This window comes from Larus michahellis, chromosome 2 (assembly GCF_964199755.1).
Source record: "Larus michahellis chromosome 2, bLarMic1.1, whole genome shotgun sequence".
NCBI classification, from domain to species: domain Eukaryota; kingdom Metazoa; phylum Chordata; class Aves; order Charadriiformes; family Laridae; genus Larus; species Larus michahellis.
This window is the reverse complement of record NC_133897.1, coordinates 20,574,509-20,596,277: the sequence shown is the minus strand read 5'-3', so window position 1 is coordinate 20,596,277 and position 21,769 is coordinate 20,574,509. Positions and strand designations below refer to the sequence as shown.

Genomic DNA, 21,769 nt, shown 5'->3' with positions numbered 1-21,769 from the left:
CTCTACCAATATTTTGCAAGTCCAAAACCGTCTTCTCTGTCAACACATCACATATTTGGTTTACAGTATCATTAGCTTCCCTTTTAAGCTTGTATATGACACCGTAAAGATGTCTGAGAATATCTTTGACAAATGAAATTTCCATGCTTTGTGTTGATCCCTAGTGTTATCTTTAACTATCAGGTTTTCTTTCTTTGACTTTGTTACAGCTTCTTGCCTTTGCACCTTGGCAACAGTCTTACTCCCCAGTTACTTTTGTGTTCATCATTTGGTATTCCATACTTCATTTTTGATCCCCGAATCAATATCCAGTTTATCAGTGGTTATGGTATTTCTTCCACTTATATACTTCCTATGAATATATTTACGGCCCTTTAAAATCAGAACTCTGTTTTCATGGTTTAACATGCAAATACTCGCTCTGCAAATAACATGCAAAAATATCTTGTTCCGTTTCAGTCTTGCAGTAGAGGAGAAGGCACAGGATTCCTTTTTTGAACAGACTATCTTGTCACCTTCTATTTCAAGAAAAAGCAGTAGAGACAGAGCAAGGTATTGTTTTAAGATTTGCTAGTTGTCAATGCTCTAACATTAGAAATAGAATTCTGAGTGAAAAATGGTGATAGACAGTTTCCTAACAGAGTACAAATGCTCAAATGCAATGTTAAATATGTTTTCAGAGTCTTTCTTTCACCTCCTAATTGCAGTAATCTTCCTTTGTCTACCTTAGTAATTATTCCTCTCCCTCCCCGTGCTGTATTTGGACATATCCCATTTATTTGGCTGTTTTTCCTTTCAATATCCCTTGAAGGCAGTGAAATGCTGTTATTTTACAGCTTGACACCAAGACCCACGGAAATTGGGGTAGAAGTTCTTTCTCAGTTTAGAACCCAGTCCCACGAAAAGTTCCTACACTGCCTACATGCATCCTTATTTCTAGATTAAATTTCTTCCAGTGAAATTCCATAGATGACTTAGAGGTGAGAAAGGTGTGCTCAGAACTGTGCCAGTTTTGACAGCAACAAGCCTAAAAAAGCCTCGCTCTTGCAGGGCTCCCTCTGACCCATACAATACACCAGGTACAGTCCTGCCGTCCTTGCTGTGGAACTGACCTGGTGGGCACGTCCGCTCACACCAAACAGGTCAGAATCTCTAACCTTGTTGCGGGAAATTAATTTACTTCTATTACAGACAGAGGATCTGAGCCTGCCCCTCCCACCTGCAGAGAGCCGATCACAAGATATTTGGGGTTTAGCAGTCTCATTCTGGTTCGTTGTAGGTGTTCACTAACGAAGGGGCATAATGAACAGAGCTTTCTACTTCAGCTGTTAGGGCACTGACCTGAGAGGGCCGAGACCAAAGTTCTAGTTCTTTGTCTTGGTGACTTTTAATATAAAATGCTTAGTTTGTTCCTGTGGAAGAAAACTGAACCATGGTCTCCCAACTGAACCGGTAACTCTTTATGTAGAACAGCAGCACAATCACAACCACGACAGCGCCTGTCAGAGAAGGCTCTGCCTAATTCCAGAGGAATGTTCAGGATTCCAAATCCAGTCCAAATAGGGCCTCTTTGCTATCAGTGGGATGGTGTCTAGTCCATGGTAGGACTGTGACGTAACCTACAGTTCTTCTCATTTTTTCTGTTAGCTAACTTAGTTTGCTGACCATTTATCATGCTGGTTTCTGTGGGTCCCAGTCCTGACTTCCTGGTTTTCCCTATTTTATGGTACAGGGGGCCTTAGCCATGCCTCAGGGCTTTTGATTCTAGTTGTTGGTGGGCATTACAAAATGCTAAGCGCTGCAGGGTTGGGAAAAAAGGTAGAGACGGAGTGTCTGTTGTAGGAACTGAGGTGCTGTGCTTGCAGTTTGTAGCTTGGAGCTCATCCATGAACTATGGCATCCTACTGTCTGTACAGGCATTTTATTGATAGAGATAATGGTTGATTTCTTAGATTGCTTATATATTTCTGTGTATGTATGTATCTGTGTGTGCTTGAGAGATGAAATCAAGAGCAAATTGGAACCTGCTTTGTAATCTCAGGAGCTCAATGGTATCTCCAGTGGAGGAAAAGCAGGAGTTATCTGGACAACGGTCTTCACTGAGCAAAAGCAGCACTGGAGAAAAAGGCTTAAGGTATTACACGTTGAATTATATGTGTATCAGTTGGTTTAGAACTGACATGCAAATTGTTGACAGATAATAGCTACTGACTGTGAAGGGTTGAGGTTCTGACTTAAATCAGGACCCTCTTTGTGAGATAAGTCTATACAGAATTTATTCACTTCCAAGGCAGACATTTACATTTGACTAGTTATTTGGACTGCAAGCACTTCTGCAATTCAGTTTAAATCATTTTGTAGTAGATACCTGAAATGGATCATATGGATGGCATTGTGGAAGGTTCCTGTTGCAAACACTTCCTGATGCAGAAGAGTAGATACTGCATCTTGAGTGTCTTACCAGGCCTATTCTAGCTTCTGCTCGTTTACCAGGTCCTCCTGATGCCCAGCATGCTCTGGTCATCACCCAGCACACATATGCCAGTTTATTCAAAGGGAGCAGGAGGCAAGGGGAGATAGTGACCCCCGGTTAAGTTTGTTCTGCACCAGTGGGGGATTCCTTCATCTCAGGAGATGCTCTGGAATCATAGACCATGTTGCATAGTCTCAAGCAGCTGCGCAGAGCTGGGAGACCTGTTCTGACGAGATAATACACTTGTTTATTGCAGTGTGAGATGAGGATGGATGGTTGCTTGTAATTTATGTCAGTTACACAGTAAATGACTGCTCTGTTAGCAACCATAACACTTTTGGAAAGCAAAAAATTTTCTTCAGGAAAAAACAAATACGTGGTTCCATTTCACATAGCAAACTTGCAGAGATACAAAGACTTCTTTCTTCAAGTATGAAATAATTGCTTTTGAATGTCATGATCAAGTTGTATGATTTATAACCCCATTGTCATTCATTCTGAATCCATAATTCATACATCATTATTATTATTAATTTGTGAGATATATGGGAGTTACTTGAAGGTCAGTATCTGACTCCAAGTCTCAAACATGCTTAGACTTTCTTCCTACATATTTTTCCTTTGATCATATGCTTCTGTTCATCATTATTTTGGAAAGTACTACTGAACACAGTTTAAAGCCATTGTTTTGAAAATGTGATACTACTTTATATAAACCATAGTTGAAAGCGAAGAGAAAGGGCAGTTGGAATTGTCTGCTGGAAGTGTTTGAATTAGATGTAAAGGAAGTGCCTCGCTGATAGTTTGACATACATTTGCATAGACGGATAGAGACATTTTTGATCAAACAGTTGTGTATCTGATGTACACATTGGCTGGGCTAAAAGATAATATTTAATGTAGACTGATAAATGTGCGTTTATTCCATGCTATGTTGCAGTATAGCATTTAAGGAAGTATTTTCCAATGCTCATTTAGTCCTTTTCTAAAAACAGCCAAGGCATTAAGCTATGCAAAAAAGGAAAGAAAATAGGTGTCGTGGCTGTCTTTTGGTGGTAGGGTATTGTATTGGCTGCTTTCTTCCTCACTGTTATGGTTTAAGAAAACCCATAACAATTTATTGTCGTTTAGACAATTATTCTATCACCTGATGACCCTTCCCCAGCTGGAAAGGGGAATCGGGAAAAGCAAGGAAACACAAGGGTTGAAATACAAATAGGTTTAATACGATAAGTCTAAATCATTAACAATAACACTAAAGAACCAGTATTGATCCTGATACCAATGTAAAACATACAAGGATTATACTCAGCCAATTCTATCAGCAGGAAGCTGTGCACTCCCAGCAGTGGACAGCAAATGTCAGACACTGCGAGCGCTGAGGCTTCGGGAGGAAGGGAAGGGCTCAGGGGTCCGGCACCGGGGCAAGGAGTTCTCTGGACCGCCACCATCAAGGGACAGAGAGAACTACGCAGCAAACACTCTAATTTATACTGTATGTGATGTTCACCGTATAAAATAATCCTGTTGGCCAGGCCGGGCCTCGCTCCTCCTCATCCATGCACCTGGCAAGGCTCAAAAACACCGAGACCTTGAATCCCACATAGCCTGGCTGGCTAGAAAGTAAATATTTTTACAAATTCAGACACTAGAGTCTTCTAAAAGTTCTTCCTGAAAACTGGAAAGAAGGAGAATAAGAGTGATTCAAGAGTCATTTGAGTAGATAGGAAAAGGGAACAAATGTTCCTGCTATAGCGCTGTAATTTAGCAGTGCACTTTTCATAGAGAAAAGAAAGGACTGGGAGAAGAGAAGGGAAGAGCAGGGGACACAGAGAGAGAATGGCCAAGGAACAAGGATTATACCATTTGTAGAAATTGTTGTTTTGAAAACCTGCTAAGTCAGACACCAGAGAGGTGGGAATAATTCAGGGTGGTTTTTTTTAAACAGGATATACTTAACCATAATCATAAGTGTATAAATGGAGAAGTAGGTAGCTGTTTAATCCACCATTGTAAAGTCCCCTGGCTATAGTTAAATAGAGTCGCATTAGATAAAGAAAACTGTTTGTCTGCTTTTTTCAAATATAAGTGTAATTAATAACCAGAACAGTTTATTTAAGAGGGTGGTGGATTTTCTATAATTTGGAGATTAAATCTTAATTGGTTATCCTTCTAAAAAAATGCGCTTTATGAAATCTATGAAAAGGGCTTTTTGTGAATATGATAAATTTCAATAGGTAAAAGAAAAGTTTGCAAAGTATTCTGAAGACAGATTGCTTGAATTAGACTACCGATAATGGTATATGCCCTTCTGCTTTATCCAGTGCCTTCCGTCTTAAGAGTGCTGTTCATTGTAAAAATTTTAAGAATAACTTGAAAATCTTACAATAATGATAGTGTGCCCTGGAGCCGTGTACTCCAGTCGTCCTTTATTTCTTTTTCTTCCTTCCAAGAATGCCAGAAGTATTATGGATTTTAAAAAATAAGCCAGAACTTTTAAACTAAGGAAAGAAATTTTGTCATATTTCACATTGGAATTATTTGGGACCTATGCTGAAAAAAGACGTAATGTTTACAAAAACGCGAGTTGCCTGTGTTCGCACCAAGGAAGAATCCTGAAGCGTCTGATTGTATAGATCTTAATGATACCTCTGATAAGATAGTGATTTTGTGGTTGCTGCGTAAGTTGTGAAACGCACCAGCTAAGCTGAACGAGCATTTCATTTGTACCTCTGCTGGGTGCTTATGGTGCCTCTTCAGGATCACAGTCATTTTTCAGATTCTGAACATTAGTGAAAAAGGCAGCGTGTACAATGAAAAAAGTCAGCAAAAACAGATCCCTCGTAAAATCTCCGTCTGCAAACCCTGTTGTAGTTTGTATAATGCTTGAAGCACGTGGATTTGCAACTGCAGAGACCACCGCTTGGCATGTCCTGCCAAGGTTTCAGGCGGGCTCGTGAGACTGTTTGTTCCTTTATTTGAAGTCCAAATCTCTATCGAGTAAAAACTCAGGGGAGTTCATGATTTTTAATTCATGACCGTATGCAACCGAGCTGTAACTGTCTAAAAATGTTTCCTATGTACTCTCTAAAAACTTGGTATTGTTGTTATGTAGCTGTATGTAGGTAAGTGTCTTCTCCCCTAGATAATCCATGTATGGGAAAAGCATATCAGAGCCACAGACAAACATAAACTGAGAATTTACAGGAATATTAATATGGAATTAGTGTCACTCTCCTGAGGGCATGTTCCACAAATATTCTCTACAGCTTTGTAGATTTTGGACTATTCATTATCAAGAGAAAAGATTTCCCCTACCTTTCCCCCAAAATCAGCTTGTCTAAAAATGTCCTGTTGGAGAACTACTGTATTAGAATTTGAACTTTAGAGATTACAGTATTCTAAATATGTGTATGGTTTTTTTCTGTGTAAGAAAAGGGAAGGGGAAAAAAGAAGATGAAAAAATGAAAGAAGTTGCTCAGATTATATCTAAAGTCCAGGATGAAATAAATCTAGAAAATTCACACTGGCTACCACCACCTGACTTCATTTTATTGGATTACATTAATGATGCTTCCAGAACAATTCTACCACTAACTACTACCCGGGGACAGGTTGTGGCTCTTGCGCAGTGAGTACCGAATTGTGTTTCCGTACATAATGCAAATAAGTTGAATTGGTAAAATAACAGTTTTCTCATCCAAGGACAACTTTTCCAAATTTTTTATTTTTCCCATCCTTAATTGGAATCCAAATGAGCTTTGATCCAGAATTTTGACATAATTTTAGATTTTAAGCTTCTTGTTTCTAAATTTGTTGTATTTAGTTTAATTTTTCTAAAATAAAATACCACTTGCAACAAAAGGGTACAAACTTCTCATTCTGAAAATATTCATATGGACAATTTCTTTTTTTTTTTTTTCACATTTACATACGTGTATTGATCCTTTCCAAGGAGCACATCAGCTGCACATAGCATCTATATCATCAAAGAACTGGAGGCACCCTCGCCTAACACTGAGACTGTTGCAACTTAGTGTAGGATGTCTGTTGTTTCTCTTACAGCCTCTCTTGCCTAGTTGGTTTGGAAACCCCTCGGGACAGAAACTCTCTTGTATTTTGTTTTCCTATGGAGCCAAAAGCACGAGACATTTTTCTAGTGTAGGTTTTAGGTGCTCCTGTAATTAACATCCTGATGATTTAATAGTGCCAGAATATCGCAATGGTGCGTGTACAGACTGTTGTTATCAATGTGTGATTCATTAGTTACACTGACTTCTCAGCCTTGGGCACCAATCACTGTCATCTCCAAGCAGCGTGCTGCTTTCATCTTCTCCTTGGTTTAACCTTTACTATCTTAGCAGTTTCCTGGCTGCCTCCTGAATCCGGGGAGTTCGGCGTCAGATCCCGCTGAGTCTCACAAAATTTGTTTCTTCTACTAACTCTCATTTTTAATGAAGTGCTCTAATGTGATATGAGGAATGACTTTTCTGTTGATTGCAAAATTTGGCAGGACAGATATTCATCCTTAACTATCCAGCTGTGTATAAATCACGCTGCCTTCCTCAAGGTGGAATCCATAAAACGCTCTTTCAAATCCCCTCTTCAAACACACCAACGAAAATACTTGCAGGCGCATAACCCAGAGAAACAATCACGGGAAATTTAAGTAGAATGTTTTCTGCAGGGATTTTTATGTGTATGTTCCATTTTAAAGGGCTGCCTGGACAGCGTGTGTGGAGTCGGAAGGCAAGGAGGAGGAGGAGGAGGAGAAGGCAGCTGTAGAGCCCTGGGCAGCCCGAGCAGAGCTCCTGCTGTGCTCACAGGGGAGGGAGCTGGGGCAGAGGGGGGGACACGCGATAGTGCTGGCTCTCTGCTTTTAAACAACGGCAGCACACCTCTGTACTGTGCTTGTAGGCTTGGGAAGCTTTGCTCTCCTTACTGGGGGCTGGCTGCAGGCACAAGCGGCACAAGTGACTGCGTGGAGCCCCCCCGCTTCTTCAGGCTCATCCAGTAGTTCCCCACTTCAAGCCACCATGCCTAGCCTGCTCAGCGGTAGCTCCCTGTACCCGTGCTGTCACAACCAGCACCTCCTCAGGCACTAGGGTTTGAGAAATGCGGCCTTTGAGGTTGCCTTGCACGTACGGTGAGGACAGAACCCGTTCACAGTTACCGCAGAGGAGGTCACGCAGATTTTAGCTCCCTGCCCAAAGCAGTGGCTTGTGATTCCCACGTCAGCTCTGCAACACTTTGTTCAGAGTGAGAACCCTCAATAACACTGGTGCCTGTGGCTGAGGACATGTTGAGGAACAAAGGTCTTCGCATACAGGGCCATGCACAGGGGAGGTGAAGGTGTCTATGAGGAGGTAGGGGCTTGATCCTGTAGATACACAATCACCCAAAAGACATGCTTTTGGCAATGCTTGCACAGATTGTGATTTCTGATCTTCTGTTTCTTTGACTGAGACATCCTTTTTAATGGATAAATACATGTCCCTCACCGCCCAAATATTGGCTTCGATATAACCAATCGTAGAATCATTTAGGTTGGAAAAGACCTTTAAGATCATCAAGTCCAACCATAAACCTAACACTGAATAAGAAAGCATATGTAGAAGTTGAAGTACCCTTCCTGGATATAGTTGCTTTCCTATATTGGGATCATTACCGATGGCTTTATTTTTGTCACATAGAATCACAGAATCACAGAATGGGAGGGGCTGGAAGGGACCTCTGGAGATCATCTAGTCCAACCCCCCTGCCAGAGCAGGGTCACCTAGAGCAGGTTGCACAGGAACGTGTCCAGGCGGGTTTTGAATGTCTCCAGAGTTGGAGACTCCACCACCTCTCTGGGCAGCCTGTTCCAGTGCTCTGCCACCCTCAAAGTAAAGAAGTTCCTCCTCATGTTTATGTGGAACTTCCCATGTTCAAGTTTGTGCCCATTACCTCTTGTCCTGTCCCCGGGCACCACTGAAAAGAGCCTGGCCCCATCCTCCTGACACCCACCCTTTAAGTATTTATAAGCGTTGATAAGGTCCCCCCTCAGTCTTCTTTTTTCCAGACTGAAGAGACCCAAATCCCTCAGCCTCTCCTCATAAGAGAGGTGTTCCAGTCCCCTAATCATCTTTGTAGCCCTTTGCTGCACCCTCTCCAGCAGTTCCCTGTCCTTCTTGAACCGGGGAGCCCAGAACTGGACACAGTACTCCAGGTGTGGCCTCACCAAGGCAGAGTAGAGGGGGAGGATGACCTCCCTCGACCTGCTGGCCACAGTCTTCTTGATGCAGCCCAGGATGCCATTGGTCTTGTTGGCCACAAGGGCACATTGCTGGCTCATGGTCATCCTGTTGTCCACCAGGACTCCCAGGTCTCTTTCCACAGAGTTGCTCTCCAGCAGGTCAGCCCCCAACCTGTACTGGTGCATGGGGTTATTCCTCCCCAGGTGCAGCACCCTACACTTGCCCTTGTTGAATTCATAAGGTTCTTCTCTGCCCGAATCTCCAACCTGTCCAGGTCTCTCAATATGGCTGCCGCCTCCTCCTCCTCCTCCCCTTCTGACTCAACACATTTTTATTACTATTTGAAACAAACGGAAGGGCTAGAGATTGTAATACATAGCTCACATAATCTGTTAGCTGTAAAGATGATGTAAAGATGTAAAGAAGATGTTAGCTTCAGAGCAAGTTCCTCAGTAATTACACTGATATTGGTGATTTTCTCTGAGGACTTTGTGCCTATACTAGGCCTCTCCAGAATCTCTGTCTGTGACAAATGTGAATGACCTGAGTTACGGTTACCTGTATTTAACAGTGAGCATATTTAAAATATGAGTTAATAAAATAACTAAAGCAAAATAGCAGGAGTATTAAAGCCTTATATATCATTCACATATTGCTTGTATACATTTCATTTTGCTATACTTTTGTGATAAATAGAAGAGGAATTATAGATGTAATTGATAATACATTGGAACAGGTTTGTTGCAGACAAGATGGGTGGCCCGATTGAAAGAGACAAACTACATGACTTCAGCTGGGAACTTCACGTAAGTGAAGTAGAATTTGAACTGAAAAGCAACGTCGTGCCTATCGGGAAAGTCAAAAAAGGGACGTTCTACCACAGGGCTTTACTTTTCAAGGTACATTAACATTTATTTTACAACACAACATATTGATATGAAAGGGGTATTATAAACTAAAGTATACTTGCAGCAGTATAATATAATATTTATATTCATGCAAAATCTTTTGTATACACTGAAGTAATTTTTCACTGGCAAAGTTGATTTCCCAGTGAATGAAAGCCAGCATCGCTTCTTTCTGTAAACATTCTTGTTGTCATTAAATTGTCTTAAGTGATATCAGCAGAATACTTGATAAATGGCAAAAAGCCAAAATATTTGATTGGGAGTCAAAACATTTTACATTTTCTGTAAACTGTAAAATATTGAATTATGCAGCTTCCTTTTTTTTCTGTGCTGCAAATGTACACTTGTTGGGACAATTTTTATTTGGTATCTATCCAATATTCTATGATAGTGTAGAACAGCTTTTAGGTTCTAGTTTCTTAGTCTGGGAAGATTCATTTCTTCTGTCCTCATGTGAAGCTGTACTGGTACAGCTTATCTGTCCCATCCTTTTTCCTTGGCTGTTGGGTGGCTGGACTTTTCTCCTTCTTGGATGGAAAGGAAAAGAAAAGCAAAGGCATAGCACATTTAGTGGGAAGGACCTAGGAAACAGTACACAGGAGAAAGAGCACAATCCTAAATTTACAGTATCCATGGGGAGAGAAAGTTCCCGACATATTTTATGAGGTCTGTGGGCATGAATTAATTCTACTGGAGCAGCACTGATGCTTGCGTATCCTCCACTGTCCTAAGAAGCCTTTCAGAGAATCGTAGAATCATAGAATTCCCTAGGTTGGAAGGGATCTTTCAGGTCATCTAGTCCAACCATCAACCTAACTCTGACAAAAACCGTCACTGAACCATATCTCTAAGCACTACGTCTACACATCTTTTAAATACCTCCAGGGATGGTGCCTCAACCACTTCCCTGGGCAGCCTGTTCCAATGCTTAATAACCCTTTCAGTGGAAAAATTTATCCTAATATCCGTCCTAAACCTCCCCTGGCGCAACTTGAGGCCATTTCCTCTTGTCCTATTGCCTGTTACCTGGGAGAAGAGACCAGGACCAGCCCCCCCTTCTCTACAGCCTCCTTTCAGGCAGTTGTAGAGAGCAATAAGGTCTCCCCTCAGCCTTCTTTCTCCAGACTAAATGACCCCAGTTCCCTCTGCTGCTCCTCGTAAGACTTATTCTCCAGACCCCTCACCAGTTTCATTGCCCTCCTTCAGCCTCTCCTCATATGACTTGGTCTCCAGACCCCTCACCAGCTTGGTAGCTCTCCTCTGGACCCGCTCCAGCACCTCAATGTCTTTTTTGTGGTAAGGGGCCCAAAACTGGACACAGCACTTAAGGTGGGGCTTCAGCGGTGCCGAGTACAGGGGGACAATCACTTCCCTACTCCTGCTGGCCACGCTATTTTTGATACAAGACAGAATGCTGTTGGCCTTCTTGGCCACCTGGGCACACTGCTGGCTCATGTTAACCTGGCAGTCGACCAACACCGCCAGGTCCTTTTCCACCAGACAGCTCTCCAGCCACTCTTCCCCAAGCCTGTAGCGTTGCCTGGGGTTGCTGTGACCCAAGTGCAGGACCCATCACTTGGCCTTGTTGAACCTCATACCATTGGCCTCAGCCCATTGATCCAGCCTGTCCAGGTCCCCCTGCAAAGCCTTTTTAACGTTCAAGCAGGTCAACTCTCCCACCGAACTTGGTGTCATCTGCAACTTTTCTGAGGGTGCACTTGATCCCCTCGTTCGATCATTGATAAACATATTAAACAGAACTGGCCCCAATACCGAGCCAGTAGGGACGGATCACCTCTCTTAAAGCCATGGCAGTCTAAGCAACGGATATCCCTGTAACAAGTTAAAAATCTTTCAGGATTTCATTCCTTCCCGGCAGATGCATTCTGAGGGAGCCGGTTTGTAGCTGGAAACCATTACGCGTCTGTCAGTGAGAGCGCAGCACAGAGGAAAGGCAGGTGTTTCATCTCACAGGCGCTGGCCTCGCATTTCATTGCTTCCCACATTCCCGGGCCTGAAAAGCAAGGAGTGTGCTTCGGAGCGAAGCAGTGGTCCTGAACTTACACAGATAAAAGTGTTGCATTTTTGCACTTAATATTTCATACTAGCTGTGTGTGTGCAAGGTACCTGCACCTCATTGCTTGAATAGACGGTTCTTCAAAATGTTATTCAGAAATAAGTCTTCCAACTGGAAAAAAAACAGTGCTGGGTACTGTGGGTGTTGCACTTCATTTGAGATCTGAAGGACTGGCTGATAAACAAATGTATCCGTGTCTGAAAAGAGTTAAAATGAATATTTTTCGTGTTGTGCATAGAATATGGTAGAAATAACATTTAAAAGCCTGCACTTTCTAAGCGGAACCAAAAATAAACATTTGCAGTTTGGAACACTTTAGAGATTTACAAAGTCTGTTTCAAGAAAGCTCTTGGCCTTTCGGGTACTTGTTTTCTTTTTAAGCATCTCTTGGCCTTGCTGTACATCACAGAAGCCACGTGTAGTAACTGCGATTAACTCCTCTTTCTTTCCTTTTTTAGGTGATAGCAGACAGAATTGGCATTCGCTGTAGTTTAGTTCGTGGCGAGTATAACAGAGCGTGGAATGAAGTTGAATTGGTTGAAGACTCTCCTCAAGGAATAGCTGGGCTTCTGCTTCCTCCAAAAAAGTATATGGTAGATCTAATGTTTGAGCCAGGCTTCTTGATAAAACAAGGAAGTGCAGAGGCAGATCAATACAAACATATTTAATCATCTTGACAAATTTTGCCAAAATGACTATGTTAAAGATGTTTGCAGTGCTAATATTTATGAAACATAAGGGGTTTCAGGTCCAGCTATCAAGAAGAAGCATAGCTGGTATGTTGTCCTAAATGTTTGATTAAACACATTTTAGATATCCAACTTCAAGGCTTAGAAATTTTGTTTATTTTTTGGTACTGTTTTAAGACTAAGCTGTAAAACTACAGATTAAAATTTGTGAGATCAAGAATATTTGGTATGTGTTAACATTATAATGCTTATTAAATAGGTTTAAATTATTTCCCAAATACACTACATCCTTTTTTTTTTTTTACACTCCTTCAATTCCCATGCACATTTGTAGGAATTATATATCCATGAAGCAAGGAAGCGTGACATCTGGTGAAATAACAAGTCACCTAAAAACAACCGGACAATTTTTTTGTGCGAAATAACCCAAGAACCATAAAAAAATGCAGTGTCTGTGTTCTTGTAGTTTTTTAATGTTTGTATACGCACAGTCACTTTGCTTTGCTTTGCAGAGGTTTGTATCCGTTGAATTCATTAGTGCTTACGAGCGTGATCCCACCACTCCCCCTCCCTCCTCCTCTGACAGGCAGCATGATTTTCCGGTAGCCCTTTGGGGGACATTTTATCTTTCTGTTGTAAATTCACTCATATGGCCTCATGTTTGTTTTTTTTTACCTTATGTTCAGTAGTACTCTAGACATCAGAACGAAAAAGAACTCTGGAAACAAAATAGATGATACGCGAGCAGGACCGAGTGGAAGGTGAGGATGTGTTTCTTATCATTGCTACGTAGCAGGTAGGGGGCTGCTGAATAGCGATATGCTCTCGCTGACAGCCACGATCGGGTGTAGAAACCTGCAACTTTGAAAGTGCAGGAAATGGAAGTAAAATAAGAATTAATTTCCTACTAGCTATCATTTCGTATGGTTTTCCTACGCTGGAATTTCATTATTTTGTATTGGAACCATAATGTCAAAGTGTGACTTGTTCTGTTTGAGGTCTTGAAAAATCAAAGCAATTTCTGTTGTTTCTAATGAAAGTCAATAAATAAAAAAAGACAAAATGTAACTTTTTCAAAATTAAAAATGGGAAACTTCTATTTTAGACATATAAACTTGCTTTACATAAAATTATTAGCTAAACAAATAAAAAAAATACTACACAACCTTGTATAATGTGGAATTTGATGATCCAAAAATGTTGGATGAGGGTTGGTTTATGTCTTTCACAATTTTTAGCTTTGTGTTAGCTGAGTTCTGTCACTTCAAAATTGTAATGCATTTGGGTTTCAGAAATAAGATCTAGGTAGCATATAAACACTTAAATCCCATATTGTTGCTTTGAAAACTGCAGTTTAGTTGTCAAGTGAGTCAAGAGGTGCCACACTTTTTTATTTGATGATTCCTGGGGACCTGTAGCTGTGCCTATGCCCTGGTGAAGAATTCCCCCAGCCTTGACACGAGCTGCCCAGCTCACACTCATTCCAGGTCTGGATCCGAAAACAAAATGTTCAGAAGTTTCTGCAGGGCTCAGCTGGGGGAATATTCCCAGGACATGCCCAGCATACACCGTTCGGCTTGGGCCAAGCCTGAGTGAAGGGATCACCTACCTTCTTTTCAGGACCAGACCAGGAAGGGCCTCAAATTTTCCTTTTACGTAATGGTTTGGTTGGCAGATCGGTCACTCAGGACATGGAAGGGGTCCGGCTTGATGCCGTCCTCATCATGAACAAAACAGTCTGCAGCTACCTACTTGCCAGGGTATATTCTAGTCACTAAGCACTCTTCATCCCCCTTTTTGAAGCTCTGCTGTCATGTAGAAAAGAATGCAGGATTTATAGACTATAGAAACAGAAAAGTTGGACAACCTCTTCAGTCTAATATTAGGTTAGGTTTTTTGCTTTGGGAAAAGAGAGTCTGGGTCTCCAGTGCCCACTGCTGGAAATGTTCTTACAGCTTACTGCGTGTCTATTGTAAAATGTAGGAACTGTACCCTACCTAGAACAACACGCTCCTGGGCAGGAGCAATCCTGCACGGTGAAAAGCTCTCTTAACCAAAGTCAGGAACTGAAAGGAGGTTCATTCCTCCACAGCTGTAACCATTGGACAATTACACAAAAGTAGGCCTCATAGCCAGCAGCTGTGCAGAATGAAAACCAAATGAGACATGCTCAGCTTCTTGACAGAGAGGGCATGTAGATGATTATCCCAGGGCAGTGATGCGGACTGTAGACCCTGATTTGAAAGAGGCACCTCTAAGTCATCCTTACTGTGATGTCTGTGCTTCTCAGAGAAGATAGCATGAGGACACCATAGTCTTGGTTCCCCTAGTTCACTGGAACCACTTAACTTCAATACTGGCTGTGCTGAACTTCAGTGCCCTGCTCAGCCTGCTGCTTATTGCGCGGTCTGTTCCAAGGCACCTGGAACTGACACACCACAAATGAACACACGCTCACCCCTGCCATACGTTTTCATGAAAAAGAATTTTGATTTTGATTTGTCACTGAAAAACACAACGTTTAATATATAGCACATCTGCATATCAAGAAATACAAAACCGGATTGTGTTGATGAAAGGTCAGTCGTGATTTCGAACTTTCTAATGAACACGAAGCAGCAAAGCAGCAGACCGAAACTGGTGGCGCTGCCAATGTGATTTCAAGTTGCAATACAGCTTTTGGTGTGAGGGAGTCTAATGCTTCGACCCTGCACACTTCTCTGCCGTTGCTTGTTCGGTGTGTGCCGGAACCATCGTGGCTAAGGGGATTTTAAGTGGATAATTCCGGGCTCTTCAGTTTTTGGCCGAGGCCTGTTTCTGAGGGGTGCTTCTGGTGAACACCTCGCTGCAGAAGTGGATTCCTCTGATTTCCCCAAGCAGATGCCGAGGCAGTACAGGTTGCTGGCAGCAGCAGTACCAGCACTTCTGTGCTTCCCTTCTGTCGCCCTTGATCCCTGAGCAGTAGGAGCACTGAGGTTAACTTACACTTGTTTTATCTCTATGCTAGCAGGGAACAACTGTGTAATTTATAGAAATAACCCATTTCAAATAGTTTCCAATTGCCCATTGCTAAGCTACAGCAGTGGCAGAACGTCACTCCCTCAAACTGTACTCCCTTGCACGGTAGAAATTGAAACGAACTCTTCCTCCAGTAAATCTCTGCCACTGAGCCCGAGAAGAATCCAAGGCTCTTAGAGCAAAACATGTGTTTCTTTTCTGATCCAAGAGGAACTTTTTTTTCTGTTATTTTTGACATCAAACTTGACTTCAGGGAAAAACAAGTCTTTACTAGTAAATATGGGGTTTGAATGATGACATATTATTTCATTCATAGCTCCTGTGTATGAATCTGCACCTCTTCTACTACATGATTCATTTCTCCATAAATCCAGCTCATTATCAACGCAAAGTGTCAAAATGGAGACTGCGCAGAGGCAGTAGACGTTTACTGGCTGGCGTGTCAACTTAATTAAGATAGAAATGTGCACTAATACATTTATTATATTCATAGCTCTCTTGCTCGTTTATACAAGAGTCTTCTCCCCCAAACACATTGGCAGTACCTATTTTCCTTCAGAAGACTGAAAATAAGCAAAAATAAGCCCCCTGTAATTTAAAGCCTGAAGACAGCTTATGCCATCGCAGCAAAGTAAAAGACTGGCCATACAGGCTCAAGCCAGGAGCCTAGCCAACCACGTGTCCCATCGCCAGCAATGGCCAATATAGAAAAGGTTAAGAACATGGCACAAATACATTTACACATTTCCAGAGTGCTCTGGCAGTGTTCAGCGTTTGCAGTTCAAGGACTTCCTATGTGTCGATGTATTTAATATCCCTTAAAGTTTTCTGTCTTCACTATGCAAAGAAGCATCTCCTTTGTTGTCTCTGGAAATTACATGCTCAACACGGCATTGCGGTTCGTCCCCCAGGCCTTCAAAATACACAATTTCCGTATGCAATAAAGGATTTGGCCATTATGCCTTTGTGACATCCTGAGCTGCTAAACGCAACAGTAAAATGGCAGCTCTTATGCTCCACTAGGTAGAAGGTCCAAAGTTCCAGGAGATGCTTTTTTAACTTCATGGACTTAGCCCATTTCATGTATACACTCTGTTGCCTCTGATCTTAGAGGATGGTGAGACACACCGGAGAAAGAGTCTGAAGACCAGGATGTACCCAATAAAGACAAGCCCAAAGTTCAAGACTTAGGAAAGAATTAAATACACAACTCCTGTGCCTCTTGTATCTTCCTTGATTAACTAGAAGAATACATCTGCCAAGCTTCATTCCTTCATTCCCATGGCTTCACTCCCACAGTGTAAGGACCAGCTAGCCAGCCAAAATGAGAAAAATGAGTCTTTCACAGTTCTCTTGAATATTTTGGTTTGTAGAGTCCCACAAGCTCCCGAAGGTGTTCTCCAGTTACTGTTCCTGCTCTGCCTTCAGAGACTGGTTGTGAAAATGGGGTCTCTAATCCTGTGCCAGAGTTCTTAGTGCTACAGAGCTTGGAGGGCCAGGAAGGAGGTTCAGTGGCAGCTCCGTTTAAAAACCTCAAGGATTTCACTGGTGTATGAAAATGAGCAGTCAGCAGAGTCACATTTATTGATTTAGTCACTCAGATCTATTTATTTTATACTACAAAGGTTTTCATTCTTCATAAGCCTTTTTTTTTTCCATAACAAGGTACCACCATGCGACAGCTGCTGCCGCCGGGGAGGTGACAGTTCAGGCAGCAATAGCAGGTTTGGGCCACTGGGATATTTGGTACTGTAGTGCGAGATGTTGGCTAAAAATTCCTGCTATAATGATCAATTGTCAGGGTCCTCAGTGAGGCAACAGGCCTTAACAGCCCTGACCCGCCATCCCCAGCCCTGCCCGCAGCCCAGCACCCCATTTCAGCCCAGCCCCGGTGCCACCATCCCCTGCCCCCGTGATGGGAGTTACGAACAAGTAACCAGCGTGGCCTGTTGGGTGACAGCTGGCACAGAGGAACACGGCACAAACCAAAGTGACAGCTTCTGTGGATGGTGAAACGTCATTTGCGTCAAGCCACAGGTAACGGGAAGAAGCATTCTCGCATCCAGTCTGTGCGCCTGTTAGTATTTATCCTCATCATCTTAACAATGACCCCTTGTCTCAGGGGATGTTTTTTTCACAAATGAGTTGAACTAATAAAAAGATTTGGTATCCTTCTCTATCCTTAAAAAAAAACCAAATGCAAAGCATTGCTCTGTGGTAGGAGCTGGGGTGTCCCGTCCTGAAACACTGGGGCAGGGCAGTCCCCCCAGGCACGGTGCCCATGCAGCGTGGTCCAGCCACACCAACCAGGCCAGCAGGGAACCAGGAAGGCATGACACTTGCTGGAAACCATAGCTCTGAGACAATCAAGATGCGTTCAGAAAGTTATTATTTATACAATAAAAGCATCATCGAAGATGACCAGTACGTTATTCATGATACTGGCCTGTGTAACAGATCATCTGTTAACCTGCTCTCTCCTTTCTTTCCTTCACCTTCCCTCCTTTTTGTTTTTGCTCTCTTTTTGCATCTTCTCTCAAGGACTTTTCCACACGCAGAAGCACAAGTACAGTAGCACACATCAACGCACGTGAGCTGGAAGACCTGTGTTGGCCGCCCGCGTGTGTGTTCAGCCCATGTTCCTGCAGGTTTGTAGCCTACGTGTTAAGGCATGTCTGTCCAACAAGACATACTGGGGGGTGGTGTCTGGGGATGCTGGGAGCCACTTGGGGTCATAACACGGAGCAAAGTATCCACAGCTGGTGGTGGGACAAAGGACCTTGACAAAAGACCTCTTTTTCACCTGTGTGAACTATTTCCCTGAACTACAGAAGCTAAAAAAGAGCTCTTTCAATGCTGTACATTGGACCTATGTGAGGCACTGGACATTTCAGAGGGATCCCACCCAGACGCTGAGAAGTGGGGCTGGCCATGCCGTGAGCTCCGGGAGGCAGGACTGTGCCTGCGGAGGGCAGGGGTGGGAATCAGCGGGCAGCCAAAATATGTTAACTGCTGAGCGCTGACCCGCACATCCAAAACACCACGACGCGCTACACAGAGGGGAAAACACAGAAGACAGCGCAGATACCCACGTACAACCACCTACTGGCACATCCAGACTGCAGACCTTCTACCACTACCTGTGCCGAGGTGTCTCCTCCCCTCCCCGGCAGCTGCACCTCTCCCCAAACCGCATGAGGGAAACCGCCAAGGGACTCTGCTCCAGCATTTTGCCATGGGCTTTGCGTTACAGCTATGTGGACTTGGGGCATGATTTTTTCACATTGCTTACCAGTACGGCTCTTACAGCAGAACTTCACCCTCTTAATCAGCCAATTATTCTTTCTGTTACACAAACACTGGCTTTGACACCGAAAGATATCAGAAACATTGGAATAACTTTATCTGGCCTTCCTTGTCCACTATGGCCCAGGCAGAACTTACAGTTCAGGTACAGGTAGCGCATGAGCAGAAATGACAGAAACACAGAGGGAGAGACATGCACACACGCACGTCTTTGACCTATAAAAATGTTATTTGTAGGACATGGACGAAATTAGTGTATCAGAGACACAATGAGCTAGTAAAAGCTTTTCTTTCATTAAGCAGTGAGCTTATTTGCATGCTAATGAACCAGCTAGTTCTTCCAGCTCGTTGATGTTTCACTGACATGCTGAGATGCCATCTATGGAAACCATGTGCAAAGCATAATTGAAGTCAGTTCTTGCTTGAAGTTGGATAAACGTTGGGGGAAATATAGCAAGATGAGAAAAGCAATCACATCAAAGTAGGCAGCAGGTCCTGTCGCCCATGAGGTCCTCTGCCCAGGCTATACCCACCTACACAAGCGCTGCTTACAACCAGCTCTCCTCGTCCTAGTCCTACCTTGCAAGTGAGCACAGCAGAGGGTTTCTTTGGCCCTGTCTTCCAGCAGTCCTAATGCTTTATCAATGCAAGATCTCCTTGCTTATTTTAGAATAAGAGACAAAACAGGCTTTTCAGCAAAAGACTGTTCTAGAAAGTGCAGTGCCATTAGGTTTTGCATGGAGGCCCATCTGTGAGCAAACCTTTTCCAGTCTACATAAAGCTTTAGAGATGTCCACTGCGGTTGCTCCCTCCCTCATCCATACTGCATAAAACTGCCAAAAGTAACAAACTCCTCCATGGACTCCATAGTGTGTAACATCTTTCCCTTTTGTGGGGCCAGTGACGTGCAAGTTTGCTTTAAAACATGGTGATTAAGTTCTTGTGGAACAGGAACTGCTCCAAAACCAGTCCATTCTTCTGTTGCAAGAAGACCCAACCAGACACCTCAGTGCATGCTGGTCCCACGTCTAAATTACAGCTCATAGACTCAGTGTTCCCCATTTCTTCGTTATTGCTCTCTCTTGCTGTTTCCAGGAGATGTCCCTGGATTATTTTACTGTTCCTGATACTCATCTCTTGTGTTTTCTAACTACATCCTTCTACAGATCAGCAGTGCTTCCTAGTTATAAGAAGGATTTGAAAAAAAACACACCATAGCATGTTTTTAATTCCTTTTTAATATGAACTTCTCCAAACAAGATGCTTTTAGTGACAGAGTTCGAAAGGAGATTCCTTAAAGGCCAAGCGTCAAAAGGATATTAAAGAGTCAAAAAGCTTTTCAACATGTCATGTCATTAGTTTTAATTGGCATTAGGGAACAACTTATGAAAGGGTGGAGGTTCTGCTTAGTGTCTCAGGATGTAAGAGATTTTGGTACTGATATCTAATTTCCAAAGTTGGAAAATCAGAGCATTCTGCGACAAATGGGGATCTTAAGGCACAGTTTATCTATGGCAGGTCATACAGAAGAATCACATGCTGTGAGTGCCCATTCCTTTTCGTGACACAATTTTTGCTGTCGACTTGTAAGTGAGTTTAATCCTAGATCCACCTGCTATTAACAGGAGCTGCAGTACCAAAAAGAGAGCTAGATGACAAAAGGCTGGCACTTAAGTATAAATATATGAAAAAAAAGTCAGAGGTCGTAAGACCAAACATTGGATGAGTTTAGAGCTATTCAGGTATTAAACTCCTTCAGGAATTCCCAATGACGAGACAGCTAAGTACCAGGAATTGACAGGGACTGGGGCTTTGCAGCACTGGGCCAAATTTTATGTTGGGTGTAAGTATCTCATGGCAGTTTCTGCAAGCCAAGCGCCGTGTAGCAGGTGGCATGTTTCTAAAATACAAATAAGAGGAAGTGCAGGGTGAGTGCAGGATGCAGTGCTACACGCACCAAGGAGCACGCTGCTCCGTTGGCCAGGGCGCCTTCTTCAGAGCGAAACCTCGTGCCAGAAATCTGTGGTTATTTACACAGGGACTGGTCTGAAGCATTTGTTACCGTGGGATAGAGGAGGGATAAGAAAGGGGCCATCGCCAATTTAGAGTGGTGTTGTCAATTGCCGTGTGTTTGCTGACCACAGAAATACAGTAGTAAACAAAAGCACAGATTTCAGTCAGGTCTGTGCTCAGTTTTGGTGCTGAAAGCCACTGGACATTAGGTATGCTAGGAAGGTGTCTTTGCTCGCCACTCAAAAATGAAAGCAATGCGTGCTAACGAACACGCTAGCAATACCTGACCTACCAGTATTTTCCCCTGCTAGGTGAATGGCAGTCCCGTGTGGAAACAAGAGGTCTGTGTAAAACCTAGAGCCTGCTCTGATCCTTTCTACCCTCTTCCTACATAGCAAATATGGACTAAAACATCTACAGCAGCAGCATTTACTCAGTACAGTGTTTTAAAAGGCTCCTAACCTACAGTTCCCATAGAGGTAGATGTCCCTGCAGATCTGGCCAGTGTTTATATCACATGAAGCTGGAGCAGAAGTTTTTGCTCAGCCCAGAGCTGCTCAGATAGACTCTGGAAAGGCAACCCCGTTCCTGTGGGAGCTGGGCCAGACTGCCCATTTCATGAAATGGAAAACCAGCTCATGCCTTGAGAATGCTGGTTTTTCCAACTAGTTTACCCAGCAGAAAACTGGTGAGCATGCTGGAGACCAAGTATTATAACCAAATCCTGAAGTACTGCTGGAAGAATGAGTTTACGGCAGGCAAGTCACACCAGGCAAACAGAACCACACACTGTACACCTGCAAATCCCTCAGGCAATTTTTCGAACTAGATAGATAACTGGGGGGAAAAAAAACAACTAAGAAGCCTCCAAAACCCCAGATGCCTAATTGATTTTGATATTTCCCCCCTTCCACTGTTCATCTACTTTACCAACAGCCCTGTTCACTACTTCGTAATTCTTACCTGAGTGAAATCAAGAGGCGAGTCCAGCCTCCCTGTGTTGCCCCGAGGCAGGTATCTCTTGCAGGGAGCCAGCAGCGTGTTCGAGT

At 43.1% G+C, this 21,769-nt stretch overlaps 1 protein-coding gene across 3 annotated transcripts in view; it reads left to right on the top strand.

Annotated features, from left to right (window-relative positions):
* ARMC3 (armadillo repeat containing 3) overlaps window positions 1-12,811 on the top strand; it is a 68,426-nt gene extending 55,615 nt beyond the window's left edge. For 2 of the 3 annotated variants that reach the window (XM_074574475.1, XM_074574476.1), the window contains 4 exons: window positions 2,042-2,134; window positions 5,907-6,104; window positions 9,446-9,608; window positions 12,153-12,592. In XM_074574475.1, the coding sequence (XP_074430576.1) occupies window positions 2,042-2,134; window positions 5,907-6,104; window positions 9,446-9,608; window positions 12,153-12,362 (664 nt within the window). In that variant the 3' untranslated portion in view covers window positions 12,363-12,592. Of the gene's footprint in view, window positions 1-459; window positions 553-2,041; window positions 2,135-5,906; window positions 6,105-9,445; window positions 9,609-12,152 lie in introns of all 3 variants that reach the window. The other variant, XM_074574474.1, reaches the window with a different exon arrangement.
* The last annotated feature ends 8,958 nt before the right edge of the window (window positions 12,812-21,769 follow it).